At 41.0% G+C, this 25,148-nt stretch overlaps 1 protein-coding gene across 1 annotated transcript in view; it reads left to right on the top strand.

Annotated features, from left to right (window-relative positions):
• cfap20dc (CFAP20 domain containing) overlaps nt 1–25,148 on the top strand; it is a gene marked incomplete at its 5' end in the record, with an annotated part of 58,833 nt that overhangs the window by 8,294 nt on the left and 25,391 nt on the right. The window contains 3 exons of the mRNA XM_083939557.1: nt 1,544–1,866; nt 9,463–9,822; nt 12,234–12,482. Coding sequence (XP_083795683.1) covers nt 1,544–1,866; nt 9,463–9,822; nt 12,234–12,482 — 932 coding nt within the window. The remainder of the gene's footprint in view (nt 1–1,543; nt 1,867–9,462; nt 9,823–12,233; nt 12,483–25,148) is intronic.

Below are 25,148 nucleotides of genomic sequence, written 5' to 3'. Positions count from 1 at the left end.
TACATTCTGGTTTACAGCGTCTCCAGATGATGTACCTGGTAGGCACAGAAAGAGAAGTAAAATCAGGGAGAATTGCACTCCTCCACCCAGTAGGCAAGAAGGCAGGCAACAACCTCTGACTCTACCAGAAAAGACAAAGCACCTAACAGCAGGTGAGACTCATATCTGCTGTGAATAGGCAGGGAGAAGCAACATGGAGACATGCACTTTCAGATGGAGTGATGGGTAAAAAAGAGACAGCAAGACATGGGACAAAATAGAATACTATGCATATTGAGTGATATTGGTGTATTCTTTGCATGTTCAGATTTTACCAAGTATGTCCTTAATACTTGAGAGAAATACCTACTTCTACTTCAAAAATACTGCATGCATTTTAATGAGCCTCATTCTGTGCTGCAAACATCATCGCTTTTGTTCCCCCTTTTTAAATTTTGCATAGCCCACGTCAAGGCCATTTAGAGATTTTTTTTGTACACACACACACACACACACACACACACACACACACACACACACACACACACACACACACACACAGACACACACACACACACACACACACACACACACACACTCACACACACACACACACACACACACACACACAGCATTGTCCTCGCAAAATGAGTGCACATGCTCTGAAAGCTCATTTATGGATGTTTCTCCACAGCAGTAAGCTCCTTTGTTGCAGCCCTGCCCACAGACGGAAAGTAGTTAGTTCATTAATGGTAATGTGGCACATTAAATAAAAGTCAGAGGGACATCTCCTGAGCCCAGGGTTTGCCACACAGTGGGCAATTAGAGAAAGTGATTATACTGTCGAGAGGTTCAAATGTGCTCACTCATTCAGATAGAGGTGCCTCTTTCTTTGATCTCAGGCCTGTCATGGGGTTTAAGGATCCAGTGTGTCTTGCAAGCACACATGAATGGATGCATCTTTCATTACAGGTTTAAAAAGGTTGTACCCATATATTCAGGAACATAATGTAACACTGCAGTGAGGTTTTCCCTTTCTACTTCAACAAAAGTGGAAAAATTCAAAAGATTCAAGCAGAATGGAAGCGATATTTGCTTGGAAAATGTAATTGTAAAGTATGTTTGGACAGAGCTGTCATTTAACTAGTGACAACTTTGCAGTAAAGGCTGTTCTCACTGCTGATTATGTTGTTTATATTGTTATATTCTCATTAAGGTATTAGAAAAGCAAGGCTATTAACAAAACCTACAGAAATGTCAGAAGGGTAAAAATGAATGCTTTCTTTTGGGAAGCAGTGGAATTTATTACAATTCTGCATATTGTTATTATGAATTTGCATGTGCATATAATCAAATTAAATTAGAATTGTATTAGTCACATGATGAAAAAAATATATAATTTGTTCAATGTAATTAGATTCCTATCACTATTCCCTACTCTGTATTCTGAAAAACTTATTCATGTATTAAACACTCAAGGCCTCATTTATTTTATAAAATTCATGTGCAACAGTGTATGTTTCAAAGTCTTGTTTTTGTTTTTGTTCTGTAATCTTTTATTTAGATGAGTGTAGCTGCACTCCTGCCAAGGAAAGTTCAGGAGCTGCTCCCCCACCAGCAGAGTCTCTCTCCAACTCGATCTGTCCAGGTTTGTCTTGTGACCTGCAGGTCTGGAGCAGCTGGGAGAATAATGAGGAGTCCGAGCCCCAGCTCACTCTGCAAGAGGAGGTGTTCACTTTCTCATCCCAGCCACACTCACCCAAACCAGGGCAAGGCCAGGGTGAACAGGAGAAGATGGAGATGGGAGATGATCTTGTTCAGACGAAAAGTGGGAGACGGTATGAGGCCCAGCCTGAGGATGACTTTATCGGCAGTGAAAGTGATGAGGTATGTCCTACTCTTAGGGAGAGACACGTGCACACTGTACTTTAAATGTGCACACATTTGAAGTGCATCTTACGGTATGGTGCTCTGACACAAGATTTATTTCTAATGACAATCTGCCTTAAAAAAAGCAAACTTATGTTACACTGCATACACTAATAGTGTGGACAAACACAAGGTTCAAAAACTGGATTTTTTTTATTTTATGGATTTTATTTTGTGTGATCTAATTTAATCTCAATTCATCAGCAAATATTCAGTGCATTATAATATCATTATGTCCCCAGTTTTATTTGATTCAGTTTAATTTAATTTAGTTGCAGTTTACCATGGATGCAAAATACTTTAACTTCAAAGGTCAGTGGCTATTTATCATCCGATAATGTATGCATGGTTCTGAGACTTATAATAATGAATTGTAGTTTTCTTTATGCTGAGGAGGGGAATTAAACTGTTGAACTGAGTATAAATTATTATCTTCAAAGATATGCTAATTGATTTTACTTATTTAAAACATTATAATATGTTTGATAATTCAGACTTAGGGACCTAATTTTGTTGCACAACTGATTAGTTTAGTTCTAACACAATTTTTGGCATTAATGTATTCTATTCACCATGAAAAAAAATCCATCCTAAAACACAAAAACCTTAAGAAAAACAGATACGGACATTTTCTGTTGCAAGCCTGTGGGATGTGAATTAGGTGCATACTCTTCTCTAATAAATCAATAGTAAATGTCAGGTTTTGGTATCAGTCAAGGCTTCGCTCAAGACTCACCATTTATCAAAGATACATTAACATTGTGTGCATGTAAAGATGTACATTTATATAATTCACACCAAGATGATCTGGTAACAAAAAACAATACAAAACAAGTTCTGTTTCAGAAGATATGATTCTTTGTATGATGACCTTTGTAAACTGCATGTTCTGTACTTGCAGTTTCTTTGTCCTCTACAAAGCGAGAGCTCAAGAGTGAGTTGACTTTTTCTTTAGATTTTGCATTACTTTTTGGCTTGGAGAATGGTTTTATGTCTATATTCACCTCTGCTAAACATGAACAATCTTTTAATTTCCCTTGGCTGCAAATATACATAGCTTACAACTAATTATTACAGTAGGTTATCTTCAGCATTTTCTCCTGTTACTACTTACCAAAATAAAACAAAGAAACAAAAAGACAATTTGAGGACAATTTGAGTAGCTGCTTAGGAAAGTAGGTGCAAGGTAGGGAGGAATCATATGACACACTAGTACTCTTGGAACTTAACTAATAGCAACCATATTAACCCCTTTAGGTTCACAAAAAATGAATGCATGAAAACATTAAATGACACTATCTCACAATGACATAACATTGAAAGTGTATCTGAAATCAGCTTTCATCACTTGGTATGAACAATAGTTTGAGGGTGAGAAAGAAGTATGTAATTTCATTGTGTGAAAGCAGAGTAAGCAATTTGATATAGTGCAATGCACTGTATTTTGAAATTACAGAAGGGATTTTATGCTTTCTGGCTTCCCTTCACACCGGCAACTTTTCTGTGAGATGGTCATCTACTCTTTAGGTTGGAAAATGAGAGCCACACTTGTTTGTAATATCCAAACAAAACATGTTTTTTTTTAAAAGGACACAATAGCTGTTCTGTCAGGTATCCATGAGATCATATATTGGATAACCACAGCTTTTTTGAGAATACACTACACTCCAACTGGCTATGCGGAAATGTATTTTTTGTGATAGATTTTTATGATGGCTGATCGAGCAAAGATATTTGTGGTGGAGCACAAAGCGGCAAATTGCATATTGCCCCAGATGTAGTGGAAACATTGTGGGATACCTAGAGTTATTATAACATCGTCCAATAGGGATAAATTGACAAACATTAACTGAAGAAGTTCATTTAAAGGTTCTCTGTTGAGCTTTTGACATCTAGTAGTACTAGGGAGGTGTTTTTACATGGGTAGGTCTCATTGAACTAAATGTATTATGAGCTTTAGTCAACTCAAGTCATCAGTGCGGTAACAAACATTTGTAACAAGATTTTTGACATGCATCTTCTTGAATGTTCAGCACAGCCCAAAAACTTTCATATGCCATAATAAATAGAGACTATATAATTCCGCAAGACATTTTAACTGTGGGCTTGACTTTTAACCTTTCTGATACTTGGTGTACATCCCAATGCTAAGTGCTCGTGATCAAGCAGCTGAAGCTTGATCAAACATGCAGGAGCAGGATCGGACACCCCCTGTAATGGACTTAAAGTTAAGAAATCTATCAGGACGCAGGATGGTATCGCATTTGTGGCAGTTAGGCATCATCAACAATACTCTCTTGGCTCAAAATCCAAAAGTTGTATCGAAAAACCTATTTTACTGTGAACGACAGGAGACTTTACTGATGATACTGACTTTGATGTTTACATCAGCCTGATACAATATAAAGTCGCCAATATAAAGGGCCAATCAGAGATCTATTGGAAATGTCAAATTAGATTTGTCCTTTCCTCTGTTTTCCCAGCAACTGTTCAGTCATTGTGTCACTGTCTCCATCAATCAAAGTTCCCTGTCGCCGCCCTGGTTTCCATGGTGACAGGTAGACAGCAACTTATGTTGACAGGTCAGAAAGTTCATTTAATGGAGATTACACCTCTCAAACAACATCTTTTAATTAAATATGATTATTTGTGGGGTCAAATATGTGAGAACCAGAGCAGGTTAAAAACCTGGATGTCTGCTGTAAACCAGACACTTTCTTGTATCAGTTTGTATTCCAGCCAATGGGCAACTGGTGGGCACTTTGGTCGCTTGGAGGCTCATAGGGTCAAATGTGTACGCCTGTTTAATCCCATAGTAACATGTCTGCGACCAGCACACATTTCCCTATGTTTTAACTTATACTGGTGTAAGAAGAGTGAAAGTTGTGGGAGATTTTCTTCAGAATATTTTTCAGCTCCTCCACACTTTAGCTGTGATGTCACGCTCTCTAGCTCTGAACATTCAACCACATACACAACCTTTATAAAATCTTAAACGGCCGGAAAATTTAACAAAACTGAAACTATGATTTCATGAGAACCGTGCTTGATATCAAAATGCCCATCCAGCCCAAAGAAGTTTTAATCCTTTTGCTGCAGTAAAGTATGACGAATCGGTGTGGCCCAAAAGAGGGGTGGTTTTGAGCTTTGTTCGCAACGATTTCCCATTGTTGCGTAGGTGGAAATTTGGCACTGTTATTTACGATTTTTGTGAAAACGGCTTGGCAAATCTTTGATAATAGCACATCATTCCCGATCATTACACATGTTTTGGTATATGTTTTGCGCATGTGTTGGCAACGCTGTCGGACCTGAATCGAATCAAAGTTTTAGGCGGAAGAAGGAGAAAAGGCAGAACTAGAAAATGCATTTCCTGCGGGAAATGTGTGGAAATGCTTACATGCTGAAGCTACACTGAAAAAAAGCTTAATGTTTGCAAAAGTATAAAAAAGCTTAATATTTGAAAAGAATATTTAAAAAGTTTTATATTTGAAAAGAATATTAAAACAGCTGAATATGTGCAAAAGTATAAAAAAGCTGAATATTTGAAAAGAATATTTAAAAAGCTGAATAACATGCAGGGCAGCATGTAGCTCCTGCATCTGCAGCTGCCCCTCAAGACAGGTGTTGGTTTCCTCAGAGACCTGAGGCAGTCCACCAGTGAACTCCTCCAGTAGAGTGTCCTGCTCCTCATATTCATTTGTGTAGAGGGAGGTATAAAACTCCACCGCACACCTTTGGATCTAGCCTGGCTCCACAATCTCCTGCCCGGTGTCTGAAAGCAATGTGTGGATTACTCGCTCTTGCCCATTCTTCCACTCCAGGCTGAAGGGCTTGAGGGAACATCCATCTCTTCGATGGCCTGAAACCGGGACCTGACCAGTGCGCCCTGTGCTTTACTTTCCAGCAGGTCAGCTAAAGCTAGCTTTTTGGCTTTAAGGACTTTAATATGTCCTCGATCTCCTGTGGATTCACTTAAATTCTCAAGTTCCACTATATCTATCTCCAAGTCTTTCATACACCTAGTGATGTCTCTGGTGACGTTGAGCGTGTGCTGTTTGATTTCAATCTTACCATGGTCCCAAGACTGCCTAAGACTGCTAAAATCATCCTTTCTCTGTCTAAAAACATCCAAGAAATAAATAAGTGCCTCTCTAAACTTTTTATCAAAAGTCAAAGCCAAGTTAAAATGCCAGTAAGCGCTTTTAGGCTTTACATTTCTAATAAAAACATTACATAAAACCAAAGAATGATCAGTAAAAACAGCTGGTGTAATTGTGTATGATTTATAAATATTAAAGTGATGCTTAAAACAACAAAAACAATCTAATCTGGCTGAGGAGATCCTGCACTCTCTAAGGTGGGACCATGTGTACTGTCGGCAATCTGCGTGCATCCTCCTACACATCCACCAGGCCATGGGCAGAGATCAGCCGCCTCAGAGCATGCTGGGATGCTGGATGTGGCTCTATATGGTTTCGGTCTAAAACCTAATTTTAAGTACAAAATGATTGCATGGTTTCAGTTCATTGCCTTTCTCAATGTGTGTTTTTTTTGTAAAAATAAAACATCTATTCGTTTAATTTTTAAAAACTATTTTAACAATAAATTAATTAAAACACACATTTGAGCATTTTCCCCGTGTGTCCCTCCTCTCCACAACCGAAACATTTCATGCCCGATGAGGTAGCAAAATCACATAATCATCTACTTTAACAATGAAACAGAGGTTCATCTCCTCGTTTCGATTTTTCAGTATCATATACAGTTGTCTGTGGTGAGACGCTACGTGTTTCAACACTTGAGATTTACATCTAGACATGATTTTTTTAACACTTTTCCGTGTCTGGACAGTTCTCTGCAGAGAAGCTCATAAGAGATATTTTCCTTCTGTTGCTCTTCACTCTGACTGTTGAGACTCATGCTCGGTGGCTGAACCTTCCGTCCAATACACAACCATTGAAAACTCAAAAGAATTTTGAGTTCATCATATTTAAACAGCGATCATTTAAAACCTGTCAAAGATACCAGAATGAAAAGTAATTCATGAGTAGCTGAAGGTTTGTAAATGTTTTAAAATTGGAATGATGTCTGTAGGTGGAAGTATGTGGAATATGATGCTTTTCAAAGAGGAGCATGTTGTAGAGGATTTAAAGCTGATCTCCATAGACTTTTAATTATAAAACAATATGAAAAAGCTGAATATTTGAAAAAGTATGAAAGGCAGAAAAAAGGTTGACATTTTGATAGTTGAATGGTTTTTGTAGCTGAAAGTATGCAACAGCTAGAGGCGGCTGAAAGCGTACGGAAGAAGTATGAGTAATAATAATAATAATAAACAAAATGGTCAAACAGGATAACATAGGTTGAAAATGCTTAAAGGATTTCCACAAATAAGCACAAGCAATAAAAGACTACGCTTTTTATAGCCCACAGAATAATTTGCGCAAACCCAAACCAGTTCAAGCCTGAGGAAATTATGAGAATTGCCCAAACATGGTGGGCCAGGTCAGACCCAATCGGGTTCAGGCAGAGAAACTTCAGCTTTGTAAGCCAACATATTCTGCCACCCTGGCTATAGTAATAAATCAGACTGCGGTTAGCTATCTGAAACAATTTGACCTGATTTTGAGTTTCATTCATTTATGGCCGGTCGCTTTCTCAACTTGGAGCAATATTATCTTTCAAGGTATTGCATCATTTTAATACAATTCTTTTGAGCTAACATTTGTTCTTAAACATAGAGAAATATTAAAAGCAAAAAAATTAATGAACCTGCAGTCTATGTATGCACCATTTTAAAGGTATGAGATACAATAGAGCAATTTTTTATAATTTCAGAAAATTCAGTTATTTTATTGCAGTCATAACTGAAAGAATGGACTATGTGGTAGTAAAAGTGCTTTCATGACGCTCATACTAAAATGCTAGCCAAACAGCACATTATTACATGCCCTCAACACACAGGAAGGCACACACACACACACACACACACACACACACACACACACACACACACACACACACACACACACACACACACACACACACACACACACACACGCACACACACAAATTCTCACTCTGCAAACCCACATGCTCACATCACAACCACACCCATATAAGGACTTTCAATAATGCATGTAGTTCATTGTTAATTCACTTGCACTTATGAAAATGATAAAGCATAGACAGAAACGAGAAAACAAAAAACACATTGAGCAGGTGAGATAAAAACCTTGAGGGGCTATGATAGCCTTTCACCCCAAAACAAAGCCCAAAGATGAAAGAAAATGCCTCAAAAAGAGACAGCAGCAATAAAAAGAGAGAGAGTGCAGTTCTGAGGGAAGCTTCAAACAGTTTAATTCATGAGAAACAATATCTATATTATGGATTTAAAAAATGTACGTGTGCTGGCAATCTGGCTGTTAGTCTGCAGTGTTGATCATGTGTATTTCATTTAGAATGACTAAGGCTGATGTGGAAATTGGGAAGATATTACAGCATCATGTGTTTTAAATTTGAATTTCTCAATTCCTTTGAAAACGAGACTAACCAAAATATAACTCAAATGTGATAGACCCATTTGTCAAACATGAATCCTAAATTAAATGATCAATTATTGGTCTTGTCAGTGTAATTTTTAAGTGTCGAGATGCTGAAAAAAAACAATGCCATTACAGGGTGTCCTTTTAATGGAATTATTCTGCACTATCTCAACACTCACAAGTCTGTTTTGGTCTGTTTTGGAGCGTTCTCCTTCATGGACAACAGCAGTGATAGTCAGCCTTGATTCAAATGTTAAAATAGTTTCCAATTTTGACCCAGTTTCAGTGCAAAAGACAATGCTCAGCTCAAACCTGTCATATTTTCTCTGTGATGGCTAATTGTACAGCTTTCATGTACCACTAATCTGTCTTTATCTATGCATCTACTACACTAAGATCACTGTGGGGTTCAAAAGATAGTCATTTGGTTTACCTGTGTTGTCAGTAACAGAAGTGTTTTTGCTAAAGGATATTTTTGAAAAGTTTTTTTTTCACTGTGAAACTGGTTCTCTACTGCAATCTATTGTCACTGTTGTGAATCCAGCTGCCGTCCTGAGAAGAAGTTACAAATGTTCTAGTATCATGTATCGTTCGAGCCTACAGGGGTGAGTGTTTGATATTAAAAACTTAAATCTTCCAAATTGCAGTATTGAAAAAAATATACGTTCTGTGTCCTTATGTGCAGTGTGTTATCTAACCGGATGGGTTCACCACATTGTGAACTACATCACAACAGTGTTAACCTGGGATCTGAAGGTGGGAAAGATTAGCATACTTAAAGAGAATATCATTACCCTTTTTAAATGTGAAGTTAATTTAAAGCTAAGCCACCAACCTGGTAAAACCAATGACTGTTTGCCATCTCATTATCACTTTACATTAGGCACACATCAGTCTTGTTCAGGTAACATTAAAAAGAATGTACCATATACTCTTGACTTATAATTTATTACAGTGTGTTTTACAATCATTTCAAATTAATATGTATTTCCTGTATGTCTTTTAGGAAAAGAGCTACATCACATTCAACCCTCTATCCCCGAGATCTCCCAGTCCGATTTTGAATGAGCAAATTGAAGTCAATCCTGAACCCCATAACATTGACCAATCAACACGAAAAGGGCTCAGTCCACTTACCGCCAGTATGGATTCTCCATCCAGTTTGAGAACTGAAGCAGCTGAGATCGCCCCCACACGCTGCCTCTCACCCACTTGTGTCCCCTCTGCTATACCCAGCAGACAGGGACACAAGTGTGGCCTGTGTGGGTCTGAGGTAGTAAACAAAATTGTGGATGAGAAAAGCAATGTGTCGCTTTCAAGGAGACTCCTGCAGGAAGTGAAATTGGATTTCTCCACACAGCACAAGGTACTGCTTATATATACAGCTTAAACACACAACAAGCGTCATACAGAGTGCTATGGCTCTATACGTATATGGTTTCGTGTGACAGAAATAGGCATATAAATAGTAGCATAGTGTGGGCATAGCAAGTGTGTGATCGAGTGAGTGAGAGAGAGGGAGAGTAATGATTGAAACAGAGAGCAAATTAGCAGTAAAGTTGTCAGGTTGTAATAAATGTACAGAGTTGGTTTCATTTTGTCCATGAATAAATGCTTCAGCTCCCCAAGACCCAAATAAAGTTCCTGCGTCTTGCTTCCCAACTGCTGGCATGTTCATCATTGTCATGGGATGCAACCGAGGTCTGTTTAACAAAATAACACAAACCACCTTTCCACTGTGCATTGGCATGTGAAATAGGACAATAACACTTTAGATGAGTAATCCAAAACAACAAATTTAAATAATTAAAAATAGCTTGATTATATTGTTAAATATAATCAATTATTTGACTCAAACATAGTTTAAAGGTGCTATGTGGGGGTTGGTAATCCACAGTGTCATGTTGTCTGGCTTGTTAATAAAAGAGCGGGCATTTCAGAGATAAACCTCTGAGTATAGCAGGTTTATGCAGGGCCGCTCTCAGCCTAGCCTTGATCCCCCCGGCTCCGGCTTGCATCGCCTCATGTGCCTATGTTCTGCTGGCTGTGGATGTCTGTGCTTCGCTGAGTTTGTAATCTCCACGAGGATGGAACTAGGTTCTCCGGCAACCTGTCCATTGCAATGGTCTTACACTCTCAGTTACATTTTAGAGGACATTGCAAGGTTTATTGCATTTCTAACTGTACAGTACACAATCTTGAACAGTGTTACTGAGTCATGGAATTCTTGTACACGGTGTAATGCTGCCTACTATTTTGTTGGAGCCTGTGGCCAGTAATTACACATTGCAACTCTAATTATTTCATATGACATACACTGAAGATAAATCGTAAATACTTGATTTAATCTTAAACACTTTATTTTTCAGAAGTTGATAGAATATCCGCTGTGGCTCTATCACAGTTGTACTAGGATGGGTTTTTTTTTAATAACCAAGGGAATTTACAAAAAAAAAAAAATTGTGAAAAAAAAAAAGTTAGAGAACAGTTACCATTGTGTCAGAAGAGAAGATTTAAACAATGTTTTTTTTTTTTTTTTAGGGCTATAGGATTTAAAAATGAATAGGAAGTGTAGAGGCCCTTGCTTTGAATGACTTCAGCACATCTGCGCCCACATGACATCACTAGTGTCTCACACTGCTCTGGTTTTATCTTGGTCCATTCTTCTTGCAGTCTCTTCCACAGTTTTGTAACTGTAGTGGGTTTCTCAGCTATACTTTGTCACCAAGAATTTTCCACAGAAAGAGCAAATTCAACATTTTACCGACCAATGGTGTAACTGTCACATTTATAGGGCAATGCTTTTTCTGTGGTCAAGCTAAAAAACGTTGAGCATCTAGGCTCGACTGAAGGTTTAGATATTTCTGTCAGGAGTTGGTGGAGATCACAACAAAATAAAAAAGAGAGTTTGTTCTCTCAAAATTGATGAATGCAGCTTTGTTAAATATTCATTTGATTAATTTCCATTGGAAAGTTGTTTGCAGTGACTGTCAGTGCATCCCAAAGTCTTCAGTAGATGGGCTTGTCTCAGTTCAATTCCAGCTCTGGTGTTATTCTTTCTAGCTGTCTTTCTTTGCTCATAATAATGTGTGATCACTGCTGGTTTGGACAGTGGAGGAGGACTTGTGAAAAGGTTTGTAATGCTGCACTGAGAAGAATCAGACTACGGTCTGTTCCAAATTGAGGTTGGCTGCTGCTCCAGTTGAAAAGTTCCTGGATCGGGAAGATATTCAACTGGAGCGATCACAAGGCCTAAAAGGGGATCTGTCACTTGGTTGTTACTTTCTGCATTTACGCAACTCACTGCTGAGACATCCCAGACGTCCCAGCATCCTTCATCAGCGCAGCTCTTGACTGCTGATTGGTGCCAACTCCAGCAGGCAGCATGCAGTGAAGGCTTTGACTGAAAGGCTGTCAGGGAAATATGACAAGGAGTTTGTTGGCTTTTCTGCAGCCCTGGTTTATTGTCTGCCATTGATTGACCATAGTAACAGCTTGCACAAATCAAGTTAGCATAGCACTCTCCTAAATCAATAGATCCGCTGTTAAAGGACATTTCCTCAGAGGGAAAAAGAAAGATTCATGTCCAGCCTGTCTAAGCTGTGTCTAGGACTACTGTCTGCTGTTTTATAATTTACACTACTTTGTTGGTTGCACAAAACATTGCATTAACTTTGAAGCGAGTATGTGTGACTGTTACTGAGTGCAAGGCATTGTCATTGGGATTAATTTCAAATAAGTTCCAAATAATTCAAATCTTTTTTTTTTTTTTTAAAGGGGATGATTTCAAAGAAAGAAGATGACACTCAGAAACCTGTCTCCAGCGATCACAGCTTACAACTGCTGAGCAGCCTACAAATACAAGGGGAAGATGATGATGAACTTGGAATGCTGGCAAGTCTAAAAAGGGAGCAGGAGGAAGATGAATGTAAAGCCTCAGGCCTTAGTGCATCTCAGATGCACCAATGTAATGTCAGCAACAGCATGAGCAGTGACGACGCCTCTACCTGGACCCACATCACCATGGTCTGTACTATCATCCTCTGCTTCTCTTGATCTTTTATTGTTGATACTTCACTATAATGAGCAACACTATGTGCAGCTCTTCCTCTTTTCAATCATTAGTGCATTGTCCCTCTCTCAATCACCCGTCTGGAATAATTTTTTTGACCCTGGTTGATCCTCACCCTTGTTAATTTACATTTCAAGCCCCTCACTTATGCCACCATGAAGTGCTAATGCACCTCCTTTTCTAGCATGTGCTCTGCATTACAAAAGAGTATGGCGATAGAAACACAGTAATTGGCCCTATTACATAACTTAAAAGCACATGGGCATAAAATCAACAGTTCCTCCCCAGTGACTAAAAATTATTTAGGTCGTTTGAAATGATCCCCAGAAGTCTTTTTAGAATTGACAGATGGTTTAGTTTGCTCTTGGCTATTGAAGGTCATTTAGATCTATGGTCCATTAGCAAAAGCAGCATATTGCACTTATGAAGAGAGAACACTTCCCCTGCTTGACCCTACTGGGTCCAACTGTGGGATCCCCAGCGAATACAGTCATTACAGATGCTGGTGTTATATGCCTGTTACCATTTCTGTACATGCAGGTATTCAAGCAGAACACAATGGATATCACTGCAGGGATTATCATCTAATGGTTCCTTATAGAGGATACAGTGATGCGGTCACCAATGAAAACATGTATCTTTAGACAGTCTAGTTGGTACAGTGAACAGGGAACATGATGAGATTTACGTTTGACTTGATAAAACCCCGAAGTGATGTTTTCCGAATCAGCCGCAGTGCTTTACAATTCTAAATACACATGGCAACAGCACCACCATCAGCTTATTAATGAAATGCTTTGCAAATAAAGAGAGAGAAAGAGATATAAAAGTATTTCTTTAAATACAAATATTGTTTGTTGAGACATTGTAACAAATGCAATTTTAAAAAGGACCTAAGAAGTGTCTGTTGAAGATTTTTTTTAAAAAGGGATGGTTTTGGGACCAAGGAAGAGAAAAGTCACCATCTGGGGCTGTGACTTCGCCACAAGAACTGACAAGCTATTTCTTGTCTCTGGAAGCTGTGATTCAAGTGATCCTGTTGGTGCCATCTATGCTGTTGCTGCTTCTGTCTCTGCTGCTGAAATTTGCTGTACCATCCCAGATGTAACTTCACCCCCAGACGATTAAATGCTATGCTTCAGTTTCTAGGTTGCACACAAACACAAAATAACCACCTTGTAGCTCGTATGGTCTATAAATATAGATGTCAGACACCTTATTAATATGCCTATATTTAGATTTGACACATAGTCTCAGTGTTGGCACATGACTGAGATAAGAACTGTCATGTCAGTTCTTTTTTTTATTGGACCATGGCATCTGATTGCAGCTACAGTAATCAGATTGAAGAGAGAGAAACCTCAATGGGTAAAACTCTTCACAGAAATGTCTTTATTATAGAATACTCACCTCATCTTTCTTCCTTCAATGTGAGTTTAAAACGGTGTACTCTGGTGGAGATTTTGAATAGTTGTTGACTGAAGGTGAGCTATCAAATATATCTTGTGGTGGAATGAAAGGTTTATTAACCACATCAGTTTTGTTAGAAACAGGGGGACTTTCACAATTCATTACTGACGAGAGCAGTGTAAAGGACTAAATCCGATCTAAAATGTTTTACCACTCCGAATGACAGAATCGGCACCCTAAAAATGAGACTTGATCATTATCAGATTTAGCTGTCTGTATAAATATGATGAGACAGTTCTTCTGCTGTATAGAATTCTGCCAGTCAGTGCATGTGCCAGAAGCTCCTGCAGCTTTCCCCTTGCTTATACACTCAGAGCAACATAGTCAATGTTATATAGAAAAGTTAAGTAATTGTACAGTGAAAAAACCTAAATCAATACATCCTTTACTTTTCCCGTCACATCTAAACAAGTTATATCCAGCAACACTTATGTCTTCATTTAAACACTTGCATAGAGCCAGGTTTCTGTGGGGATAAAACATCTGGTGTAAATAACACGTACAAAATCCAATTTTAGAAGCAAGCTCCATATATTTCGGTGTGTAAAGCTGAGCCCAAGATATGTCTTATAATCAAGGGTGAAAAGTCAAAATGGTCTTCGCTTTGGCCGAGATGGAGTAGACACGCATCAAGTCTTGCTACCGCAACTTTTGATGATTTCACGTATCAGGACCACGAAAGTCACTATAAATGTAATATTTGTCTCGTTTGACTGATACACCACCAAAATATGCCGACATATGCGACCAGACAGACTATAAAAGCCCAGAGGGGGGAGGTTAGCACTGCAGACGAGGCAGATGGTGAGATTAGCATGGCTGCTATGGCTCACCTCTGGGCAGAGCACCGTACAGCCCTCACCACCGAGTTCAAAATCCTCTCCGTCATTGTCAAAGCCTCCATTTCAACACTCGAAGCAAAGCTGGACCACGTCCATGCCACAGTGTCCTACCATGCTCAGAAGATAGGCTACCTCGAGATAAATGCAAATTTACAAGACAAGCTTCTGCTAACACTGGAGGCCACGCTAACAGAGAGTAACGCTAAGCTGCTGGCTAAAGTCAGTGACCTGGAGTCCCGCAACCAGCGCCATGATCTCCGTGTGATTGGTGTACCTGAAGCAGTGGAGGGGCCGCGGCTGACAGCCTTCTTCGCAGAGCTTCTCATGAAGGTTTTTTGGCGAAGGCTCCCTGGAATCACAGCCAGAATGTGGCAGGGGTCACCACACGCTAGCCAAGAAGCCGAAGCCAGGGCAGAGACCACGGCAGAGACCACGGCCAGTCATTATCAGGCTTGTCAAAATAAATTGAGCCAGCAGTGTGTCTTAAATGATCTAACCAAGACACATGACCCAAGAAATATTATTCTTAGCAACAGGAGAACAGGGTCATTTCCAATGATGAGCACACAAAAGTATGTAACCAATAAATTGTTTGGATGATTAAAGTTGCCATATGATATTGAATTAATATTTTAGTTAATTGTCGTAACAGGAGAGTAAAGAAGTTTGTTTAAAGGTTACATGCTCCAAGAGAGAGCAGCGACAAGTTGAACCAGCTTGGTTGGTTCAATATCCGATTTCTCTTGTACAAGGAGATAAGCACACAAAAAGTTATGTAGAAGGTTTATGGGATCACCTGCGTATTGATTCTTTGAAATGATTCGGTATTAAAGTTGATAATGTTTTCATAACATGATAAAGTTTTATCATGAAGAATGGAAAATCACTGTTAAAAAAAGCAGAAGTAAATCACAATATGGTTAGTATGTGTGTGTGTAACTGAGCAACAGATTACTTTCTTTGGAAAGCACCGGTGATAGAATAGGAGAAGTGAAACTGTATTTGGAAAGGTACCGGGGATATGTAGCTGTGGAACAGCACGTAGACATATTCATAAATTATACTAAACCGCTGTACACTCCCAGAATTATGTTAAAACTTGTCGACAATGTCCTGTATAAAAGGTTAGGGCGTAGTCTGTCCGTGGTTCTTTCACCCGTGAGGATCTTCGAGCAAAGAAGTGACTTCTCATCTGTGCAGACCACCACAGAGGGATTGTCTATTTTTGCAGTTTGAAACGGGACAGAGTGAGCGAGCTTTTGAAGGGACTTCAGTTAAAAGATTCTGCAACTGGAATTATAGGGAGATCACTTGATAACAAACATCCCCAAAGCAATTTTCAGTCTAACTTTGTTAGTGCTCTATTGGGTCATAACGACAGTCGTTGGAGTCACAGGAGGTCATTTGTGAACAGTTGTTCTTTGAGGTTTGATTGTTGAAACTCCTGGGAAGGGATGAAAGGGCAGCATTGTAAGTTGGACATAAGTGGTGTCTCAGACCTCTTCCTCTGTTTAGCGATGGTTTCTCTACTTTTGCATAGATGGCTTCTTTTACTCCTCTTTCAAACCATCTGTTCTGTCACCCCCAAAGCAATTTCAGTCAAAAGTGACTGGACTTGGTTATAACTGAAATTGCTTTGGGGATAACGATGACCTGGACAAATGAGAACATTCACAGGCCCATCTATCCTGTCTGTCATCAAAAGGAGTGGGCTTTCTCCTTGAGATGTAAGTGGACAGCGGAGTCCAGGCCTGAGGAGTTGGCTCTTCTGTGTTGGGTCATCTGTTTATGCTTATGCAGCAGTTGTTTTGTTTCTCCAATGTAGATTCAATTCAATTCAATTCAAAAAACTTTATTTGTCCCCGGGGGGCAATTCAGGGCACACACAGCAGCAAATAATGACAGTGCAACTATACAAAAACATTTTAACCTAACACAAGAATAAAGTGTAAGAGAAGAGTAAGTGTCAGGATGTTAGTGTGTTAGTACAGGTTAGATACGGAGAACACCGTGCATTCCTTGTTGCATTGGACAGCATAAACCAGATTGCTTTTGTGGGTGTGTGGTGTTCTGTCCTTGGGATGTACTAGTCTCTGTCTTAGTGTGTTACTGGGTTTGAAATACACAGGGAAGCAGTGTTTGTTGAAGATCCTCCTGAGTTTTTCTGATACCCTAACCACATACAGAATGACTATGTTGTTTCTCTTGTTTTCTTTTTCAACAATTTTGGTTGTCTTTCTGAAAGCAGCTGCCATTTTTACAAAGGTCCAGCTGGGGTAACCACAAGTTGTGAGGGCGCCTCTCAGGTGCTTGCGTTCTTCCCCTTTGGCCTGTGAGCTGGTGGGTACGTTATCAGCTCTGTGTTGCAGGGTTCTGGTTACTCCAAGCTAGTGTCCCAGGGGGTGGTGTGAGTCAAACAGTAGATATTGATCTTTGTGAGTGGGTTTTCTGTATACCCCAATGTCGAGGCTTCTGTCATTCTCCATATGGACGTCACAGTCTTAGAACGGCAAACTGTTGTCCTTGACTTCTTTTCTGGTGAACTTGATGTCTCTGTCTGTTCTGAACCAATGTCTCAGTCTTATTCCTTTAAAGGAGTTCAAAGCCTTGTACTCTACCTCCTCCATGTATTGATTTACCACAATAGGGGATACTGGTGAACCCATGGCACAGCCATGTTTTTGTCTGTAAAAAGTGCCATTAAACTGGAAACATGTGGTGTTCAGGCACAAATCCACAAAGCAGTAACAGCACTGAGAAAAAACCACAACATCACAATCCTTCCAGCAGACAAGGGTAGATGCACAGTTGTTCTCGGTACAACTGATTACCAGGCAAAGATCTCTGCACTACTCAGTAACTCTACACTAACTAACGAGACCCTACCAGCAGTTACAAAAATAAGGTTATAGACTGTCTACAGCAACTACAACAAGAAGGGGTCATTGACAAATCACAATATTACAGGCTCTATCCCCAGGACTCAACACCTGCTTATATGGACTCCCAAAAATCCATAAAGAAGGGATCCTGCTCCGGTCCATTGTCAGCCGCATAAACTCGGTCACTTACAACATTGCCAGGCACATAGCCAATATCCTGGCACAACTGGTGGGCAACACTCCACACCACATCCAAAACTCCATAGACTTTGTGAACAAAGTCAGAGACTTAAAAATGGATCCAGATGAAACCATTGGTATCCTACAACGTGACTTTCTTGTTCACCTGTATTCCAACCATGGAGGCTCTGGCCACAGTAAGAGAGTGGCTCACACAGGACAACTCCTTACACAACCGAACAAATCTCAAACCAGACCACATTTGCCAACTTCTGGATTTGTGCCTGAACACCACATATTTCCATTTTAATGGCACTTTTTACAGACAAAAACCCAGCTGTGCCATGGCTTCACCAGTATCCCTTATTGTGGCAAATCTATACATGGAGGAGGTAGAGGACAAGGCTTTGAACTTCTTCAAAGGAGTAACCCCGAGCCATTGGTTCAGATATGTGGACAACACATGGGTTAAAATCAAATAAAAAAAGATGCAAACTTTTACCGATCATATAAACTCAGTGGACAGAAACATCAAGTTCACCAGTAAAGAAGTCAAGGACAACAGTTTGCCTTTCTTAGACTGTGACGTCCATATGGAGAATGACAGAAGCCTGCAAATTGGGGTATACAGAAAACCCCCTCACACAGATCACTATCTACTGTTTGACTTCCACCACCCCCTGGAACACAAGCTTGGAGTTATCAAAACCCTGGAACACAGAGCTGATAACGTACCCACCAGCTCAAAGTCCCAAGGGGAAGAACACAAGCCCCAGAAAGAAAACCAAAGTGGTTGAGAAAGGATACAAGAGAAACAACATAGTCATCCCATATGTGGCTGGGGTATCAGAGAAACTCAGATGGATCTTCAACAAACGCTGCATCCCTGTATATTTCAAACCCAGTAACACACTAACACAGAGACAAGTACATCCCAAGGACAGAACACCACACACCCACAAAAGCAATCTGGTTTGTGCTGTCCAATGCAACGAGGAATGCAAAGATTCAAGATTCAAGAAGCTTTATTCATCCCGAGGGAAATTATTGTGCAACAGTTTCCATACAAAGGTGGGGAAGGATCAGAGTGACAATAAGCTAACATAATCAAATCAAAATAAAGCTAACATAAAGTAAATCAAACAATAACTAAGTATGACAGAGTGCAACAGACATTGTGGTTAAGCGTAGGTATATACAATATGCAACAAAACGCACTGTGCAGTTTAGCAGCATATTGAAATAAAATAAGTACAAACTAAATAAGTGATAAGGAGCGATAATTGAAACAGTGTTAAAAATGTAGCAGCATCTCCTAAAGAACTAAGTTACAGTAAAGAACAGAGAAGTGTAGCAGCCTTTCTTACCGAAGTAAGTTAGTTACAGTAAAGTACAGAGAAGTGTAGCAGCCTTTCTTACTGAAGTAAGTTAGTTACAGTAAAGTACAGTGAAGTGTAGCAGCCTTTCTTACTGAAGTAAGTTAGTTACAGTAAAGTACAGTAAAGTGTAGCAGCCTTTCTTACTGAAGTAAGTTAGTTACAGTAAAGTACAGTAAAGTGTAGCAGCATTTCTTAATGAAGTAAGTTTACAATACAACCAAATAAAGTGATGCACTGGTGTTATAAAGTGACAAAGTGACATTTTCTCATTGTCTCCACTGTTCCTTACCTGACCTGGGGGAGATGAATTATACAGTTTGATGGCCACTGGAAGAAAAGACTTCCTCCGGCGTTCAGTGTTACACCGGGGGAGAATGAGTCTATGACTGAAGGTGCTTCTGCTGGAGGTCAGAAGCTGGTAGAGAGGGTGAGAGTTGTTGTCCAGGATGCTGTGCAGTTTAGACAGCATCCTCCTCCTGTAACTTACTTAAGTACGAAATGCTGCTACACTCCACTGTGCCATACTGTCACTTAGTTCTGTAGGACATGCTGCTACATTTTTAACATTTTTAACACTTATAACTTATCGCTCCTTCTCACTTATCTAGTTTGTACTTATTTTATTTCAATCTGCTGCTAAACTGCACGCTGCGTATTGTTGTATATTGTATATACCTACGCTTAACCACGACGTCTGTTGCACTCTGTCACACTTGGTTCATTGCTTGATTTATTGTACGTTGTACGCTTTATTTTGATTTGATTTATGTTTATGCTTATTGTTACTCTGATCCTTTTCCGCCTTTGTATTGAAACTGTTGCAAAATAATTTCCCTCGGGATAAATAAAGCTTCTTGAATCCTGAATCTTGAATCAGACACCACCACCAAAGAGTCCAGTTTGACCCCCAGGACGGAGCCAGCCTTCCTGATGATCTTACTGATTCTCTTGGCGTCTGCTGCCCTCAGTCTGCTGCCTCAGCACACAACAGCAAAGAAGATGGCACTGGCTACCACCGACTGATAGAACATCCTCAGCATGGTGTTACATACATTGAATGACCGGAGCCTCCTCAGGAAATAGAGACGACTCTGGCCCTTCTTGTAAACAGCCTCAGTGTTCTTGGACCAGTCCAGCTTGTTATCCAGGTATACTCCAAGGTATTTGTAATCCTGGGAGTCCACAACGCCCCTGTACTCCTCCTTCTTCCCCTCACTGACACAGCCAACAATTGCAGAATCGTCAGCAAACTTCTGCAGGTGGCAAGACTCAAAGAGGAGCTGAAAGTCTGAGGTGTACAGAGTGAACAGAAAGTGGGAAAGATCAGTTCCCTGTGGAGCTCCAGTGCTGCTGCCACAGTGTCAGACACTCCGTCCTGCAGTCTGACATACTGTGGTCGACCCGTTAAGTAATCCGTAATCCAGGAAACCAGGGGAGGGTCCACCTGCATCCCCGTCAGCTTACATCCCAGCAGAGCAGGCCGGATGGTATTGAACGCACTGGAGAAGTTCATGAACAAGATTCTCACTGTGGTTCCCGGTCTGTCCAGGTGGGCGCAGGCACGGTGGAGCAGGAAGATGATAGCGTCCTCCACACCTAGTCTCGGCTGGTAGGCAAACTGTAGAGGGTCCAGTGATGAGCTGACCAGGGGCCGAAGAAGTGACAGGGCCAGCCTCTCCAGGGACTTCATCAGGTGTGACGTCAGCACCACCGGTCTATATTCTTCGGAGGTGCTGGGACGCACCTTCTTCGGTACTGGTACCAGGCAGGATGTCTTCCACAGCGCAGGGACCTTCTCAAGACTCAGGCTGAGGTTGAAGATGTACTGCAGGACTCCACTCAGCTGGGTCGCACATGCTTTGAGGACCCTCGGCCTGACACGGTCGGGACCTGCTGCCTTGCCTGGGCGGAGTCTGCACAGCTCCTTCCTCACCTGCTCTGCAGTGAAGGTCTGTCTGCTGTGTGCGTTGGTGGGGGTGGAGAAAGGTGATGGCGGCGGGAAGGGGACAGGGAGGGCAAAGTCAGGAAGGAATTGAGGGGGGGGTCACCAGGGCTGGAGGTTTGGAGGTGGAGGGTTGTGGAGGAGCCGTCGGGGGGTGGTCCAGAGCCCTTTTATCAAATCTGTTGAAGAACAGATTCGGCTCATTCGCACGTTCAGTACCACCACCTACTGTCTGGCTACTAGATGGTTTGTAGCCAGTGATACTCCTCTTGCCGCTCCACACGTCCTTTAAATTGTTCTGCTGCAGTTTGTGCTCCAGCTTCCTTCTGTAGGTGTCTTTGCCTTGTTGAATCCTCTCCTTCAGCTCCCTCTGGACCTGCCTCATCTGCTCTCTGTCCCCTTCTCTGAAGGCCCTCTTCTTCTCATTCAGCAGGACCTTGATGTCTCTGGTGACCCACGGCTTGTTATCTGGGAAACAGCATACAGTCACTGTAGGAACAACGCTGTCCACACAGAAATTGATGTACCCTGTTATGCAGTCCGTGAGATCATCAAGGTCCTCTCCATGTAAATCACAGAGCAAATCCCACTCTGTAAGTTCGAAGCAGCCCTGTAAAGCTTCATCAGTCTCCTGTGACCATCTCGTCACAGTCCTGGTGGTCACAGGAAGCCGCTGGACTTGGTGCTTATACAGGGGCTGCAGCTGGATGAGGTTGTGGTCCGATCTTCCAAGAGGAGGAAGGGCAGTGGAGCTGTAAGCCTCCTTAACATTAGCATACAGCAGGTCCAGTATCTTCTTTTCCCTGGTGGGACAGTCCACAAACTGCTTGAAACTAGGGCAGTGTTGCAGCCAGAGTGATGTGGTTGAAGTCCCCAGGTATTGCAATGAATGCGTCTGGGTGCCGTGTCTGAAGGCCCGCGACGACGGTGTGGATGACGTCACTCGTGCACGCCGCGTCTGCAGTCGGAGGAATGTAAACAACCAGGACGTTCACGTGTGAAAACTCCCTCGGCAGATAGTATGGCCGCAGACTCAGGGGCAAGCAGCTAAATGTCCGGGTTGCACACACGCTCCTTTACAGTAACGTGTCCAGGATGACACCACTTGTTGTTAATAAGAATAGCAAGTCCCCCACCTTTCCTCTTGCCACTCTCACGGTGACTCCTGTCTGCCAGAACAGTCTGAAAGTCGTCCACAGTTATGTTAGAGTCTGAGATGTCCTCGTGGAGCCACGTCTCCGTAAAACACAGCACACTGCTCACACGATACATCCACTGAGTCTTCACCAGGCCCGCCAGCTCGTCCATTTTATTAGCCAGCGACCTTACGTTCCCCATGGTGATGGAAGGGAGAGATGGCTTATATCTCCTCTTCTTTTCCAGGTGATTACGTCCAGCCTTACATCCCCTGTGCTTTCTCCTCAGTTCTGTGGGGATTTCAGGCCTTTCCCGCATTAGCGCCGTTGGTGTTAGTGACAACAGCTGTTCACGGGTGTAAACAATTGCCGCATTGTTGCGTCCAGACGGAGACGCGGTCTGCAAAACTGTTCCCAAGAATCTATTATTATATCTATATATATATCTACATTGGAGAAACAAAACAACCACTGCATAAACGCATGGCCCAACACAGGTGTAGGTACTTTAGGTTTAATTGGATCAATAGTGTGACTATCAAATTAAATATTTTAAAAAGAAAATTAATAAAGAAAAATTACTAAAAATGAATAACTTTAATTTATTAAAAACTTCACAAGGAGAACCAATTAAATGTAGGGCCTTGACTCACGTTCAGATTATGAGATTGAGTATTCTCAATAAACTTATCATTAATCAAGTAAATATTAGCTATCACCAATAATTATCAAAGATAATAATAAAAATTACTCTCTTTAAACCAGAGTTCCTCGGGGCACCACCGTCATAGACAGAGTGACAACTAATATAAAAGTCTCATTAAATATATTAAACTCCTCATTAAGGGTTGAACTCCGATAAACGAAATAGTTTAATCAGTTGAAGGATTTAAAAGTTCTTTTCTTAGTAGAGGCTGGCTCATTCATCTTTGTGTTATATTAAATAAACAGACATATGGTGAACAAATTAATAAATGCAACAAACAAAACACACAATAAACTAACTAAAGCTAACAGCAAAGGTGTGTGTGAAACAAAGAGGAGAGGTGTGGGGCTTGGACCCCTGCAGGGATGGTGTGAACATTTAAGTTACACAAAAGCCAGCAAGCTGAAGACCTCAGAAGTTAGAATCAGGTTATAACAAAGTTACAGTTCTATCTAGCCGTTCATACAGTCCTATAACATGTAGTAATGCCCAGTTGGTGATTAGTTTCCAGTCCATGAGATGGGAAAGATATGTTGCGTTACTTGATGCCAGTAGTTGGTCCTTGGGAAGGAAGCTGGTTGAAGAAAGATTCTTGTCTTGGTTGTTGCCTTAGACAAAAGAGGACTCAAATCCCTCTTTGTTCTGCTCAGTTGAGTTGGTAACCGGTTGATGATCCTACTCAATACAGGCCATGTTCAAGGCCTAGGGACAGCGGCAGCTGGTCCCTGGATCCCGCAGGAGAGCTTTGAGTTGAATGCAAGAGGAGAGTCCAAGAAAGAGAGAGAGGAAGTGGGTGTCCTACAGTTTTATAAACACTGATGATGTCATCACCAGTTTGGGGGTCCCTTGAAGGATTCACACCTGGGTGTGACCTGTGGGGGAGAGTGCATGGCAGGCCATTGTTTGTGACCATGCCCTCAGAGACAAAGGCTGCCAGGCTTTGGGCCTAGTCGTTCCTTTGTCTGAGCAGGCCGAGGCCTTCCCATAATCAAACATGAAAGTTCAAGTTAATCCAGAAATGAACAATCATCTTTGGGGTGCCGGTTGCACCTACACAGGAGAGTGAACTCCTCAGGCCTAGACTCTGCTGTCCACTTACATCTCAAGGAGAAAGCCCACTCATTTTATGACAACATTGTCCACATCCTGGACAGAGAGGACACATGATTTGAAAGAGGAGTAAAAGAAACCATCTATGCAAAAGTAGAGATCCATCGCTAAACAGAGGAGGAGGTCTGAGACACCACTTATCTCCAATTTACAATGCTGCCCTTTCATCCCTTCCCAGGAGTTTTTGTCATGAACGGTACAGGGAATAACTCAGAGGAACGGGACCCAAATGCAGACACGGACACAGAGTAAGATGTAAATGAGTGTTTAATCAAAAAAACAATAAATGAACAGTGTCCAGGGAGCGGGTAAAAAAGGAATGAGGTCCAGGTGCAGGTGAAGAAATAACAACGAGGTGATCAGGGGAAAAACACGATCGGGTGGTAGACAAGCAGGCGAGGGTTCAGGCAGGGAAGCAGGATCTCGGGAAACTGGGATAATGATGACCTGGACAAATGAGAACATTCACAGGCTTATTGATAAAAAAAACAGTTGTGGATTACAATTCGGACTAACTGAGTTTCCTTGTTTGCCCTGCCAGCAAGAACTGTGGACACTGTGAGAGACGTTGTGGATCATGGATAAGATCACTGGTTTTCTACAATTTTCATCGGTTTGGCAGCATAGGGGGAATAGCTGGGCCTGGGTATTTTCCCCCTCCTTCTCTTCCTCTACGAAAGGATTTATGGACTGTTCACCAGCTCGGTATATTGGGTTTAATGGATTTTATTTGAAAATTATAAATAATCAAATTTGAAATGTTTTATTTATAATACTCTTATATGAATAATATTAATTTTATATTGATAGATTGCCTTGCTAAATTTAAAGATTAACATTGTTGACATTGAATCAATTACTGTGGTCTCAAAGGAACAACTTGCTAACCTACTACAAAATTGTCCACTGATCAATAAGAGGAAAGCTACCGATAACATGCGTGGCCAGTTCGGTAGCCTGGTTTAGGGCTGTT

Source organism: Echiichthys vipera (genome assembly GCF_963691815.1).
Source record: "Echiichthys vipera genome assembly, chromosome: X".
Taxonomy (NCBI): Eukaryota; Metazoa; Chordata; class Actinopteri; order Perciformes; family Trachinidae; genus Echiichthys; species Echiichthys vipera.
This window is presented reverse-complemented; position numbering and strand designations above follow the sequence as displayed.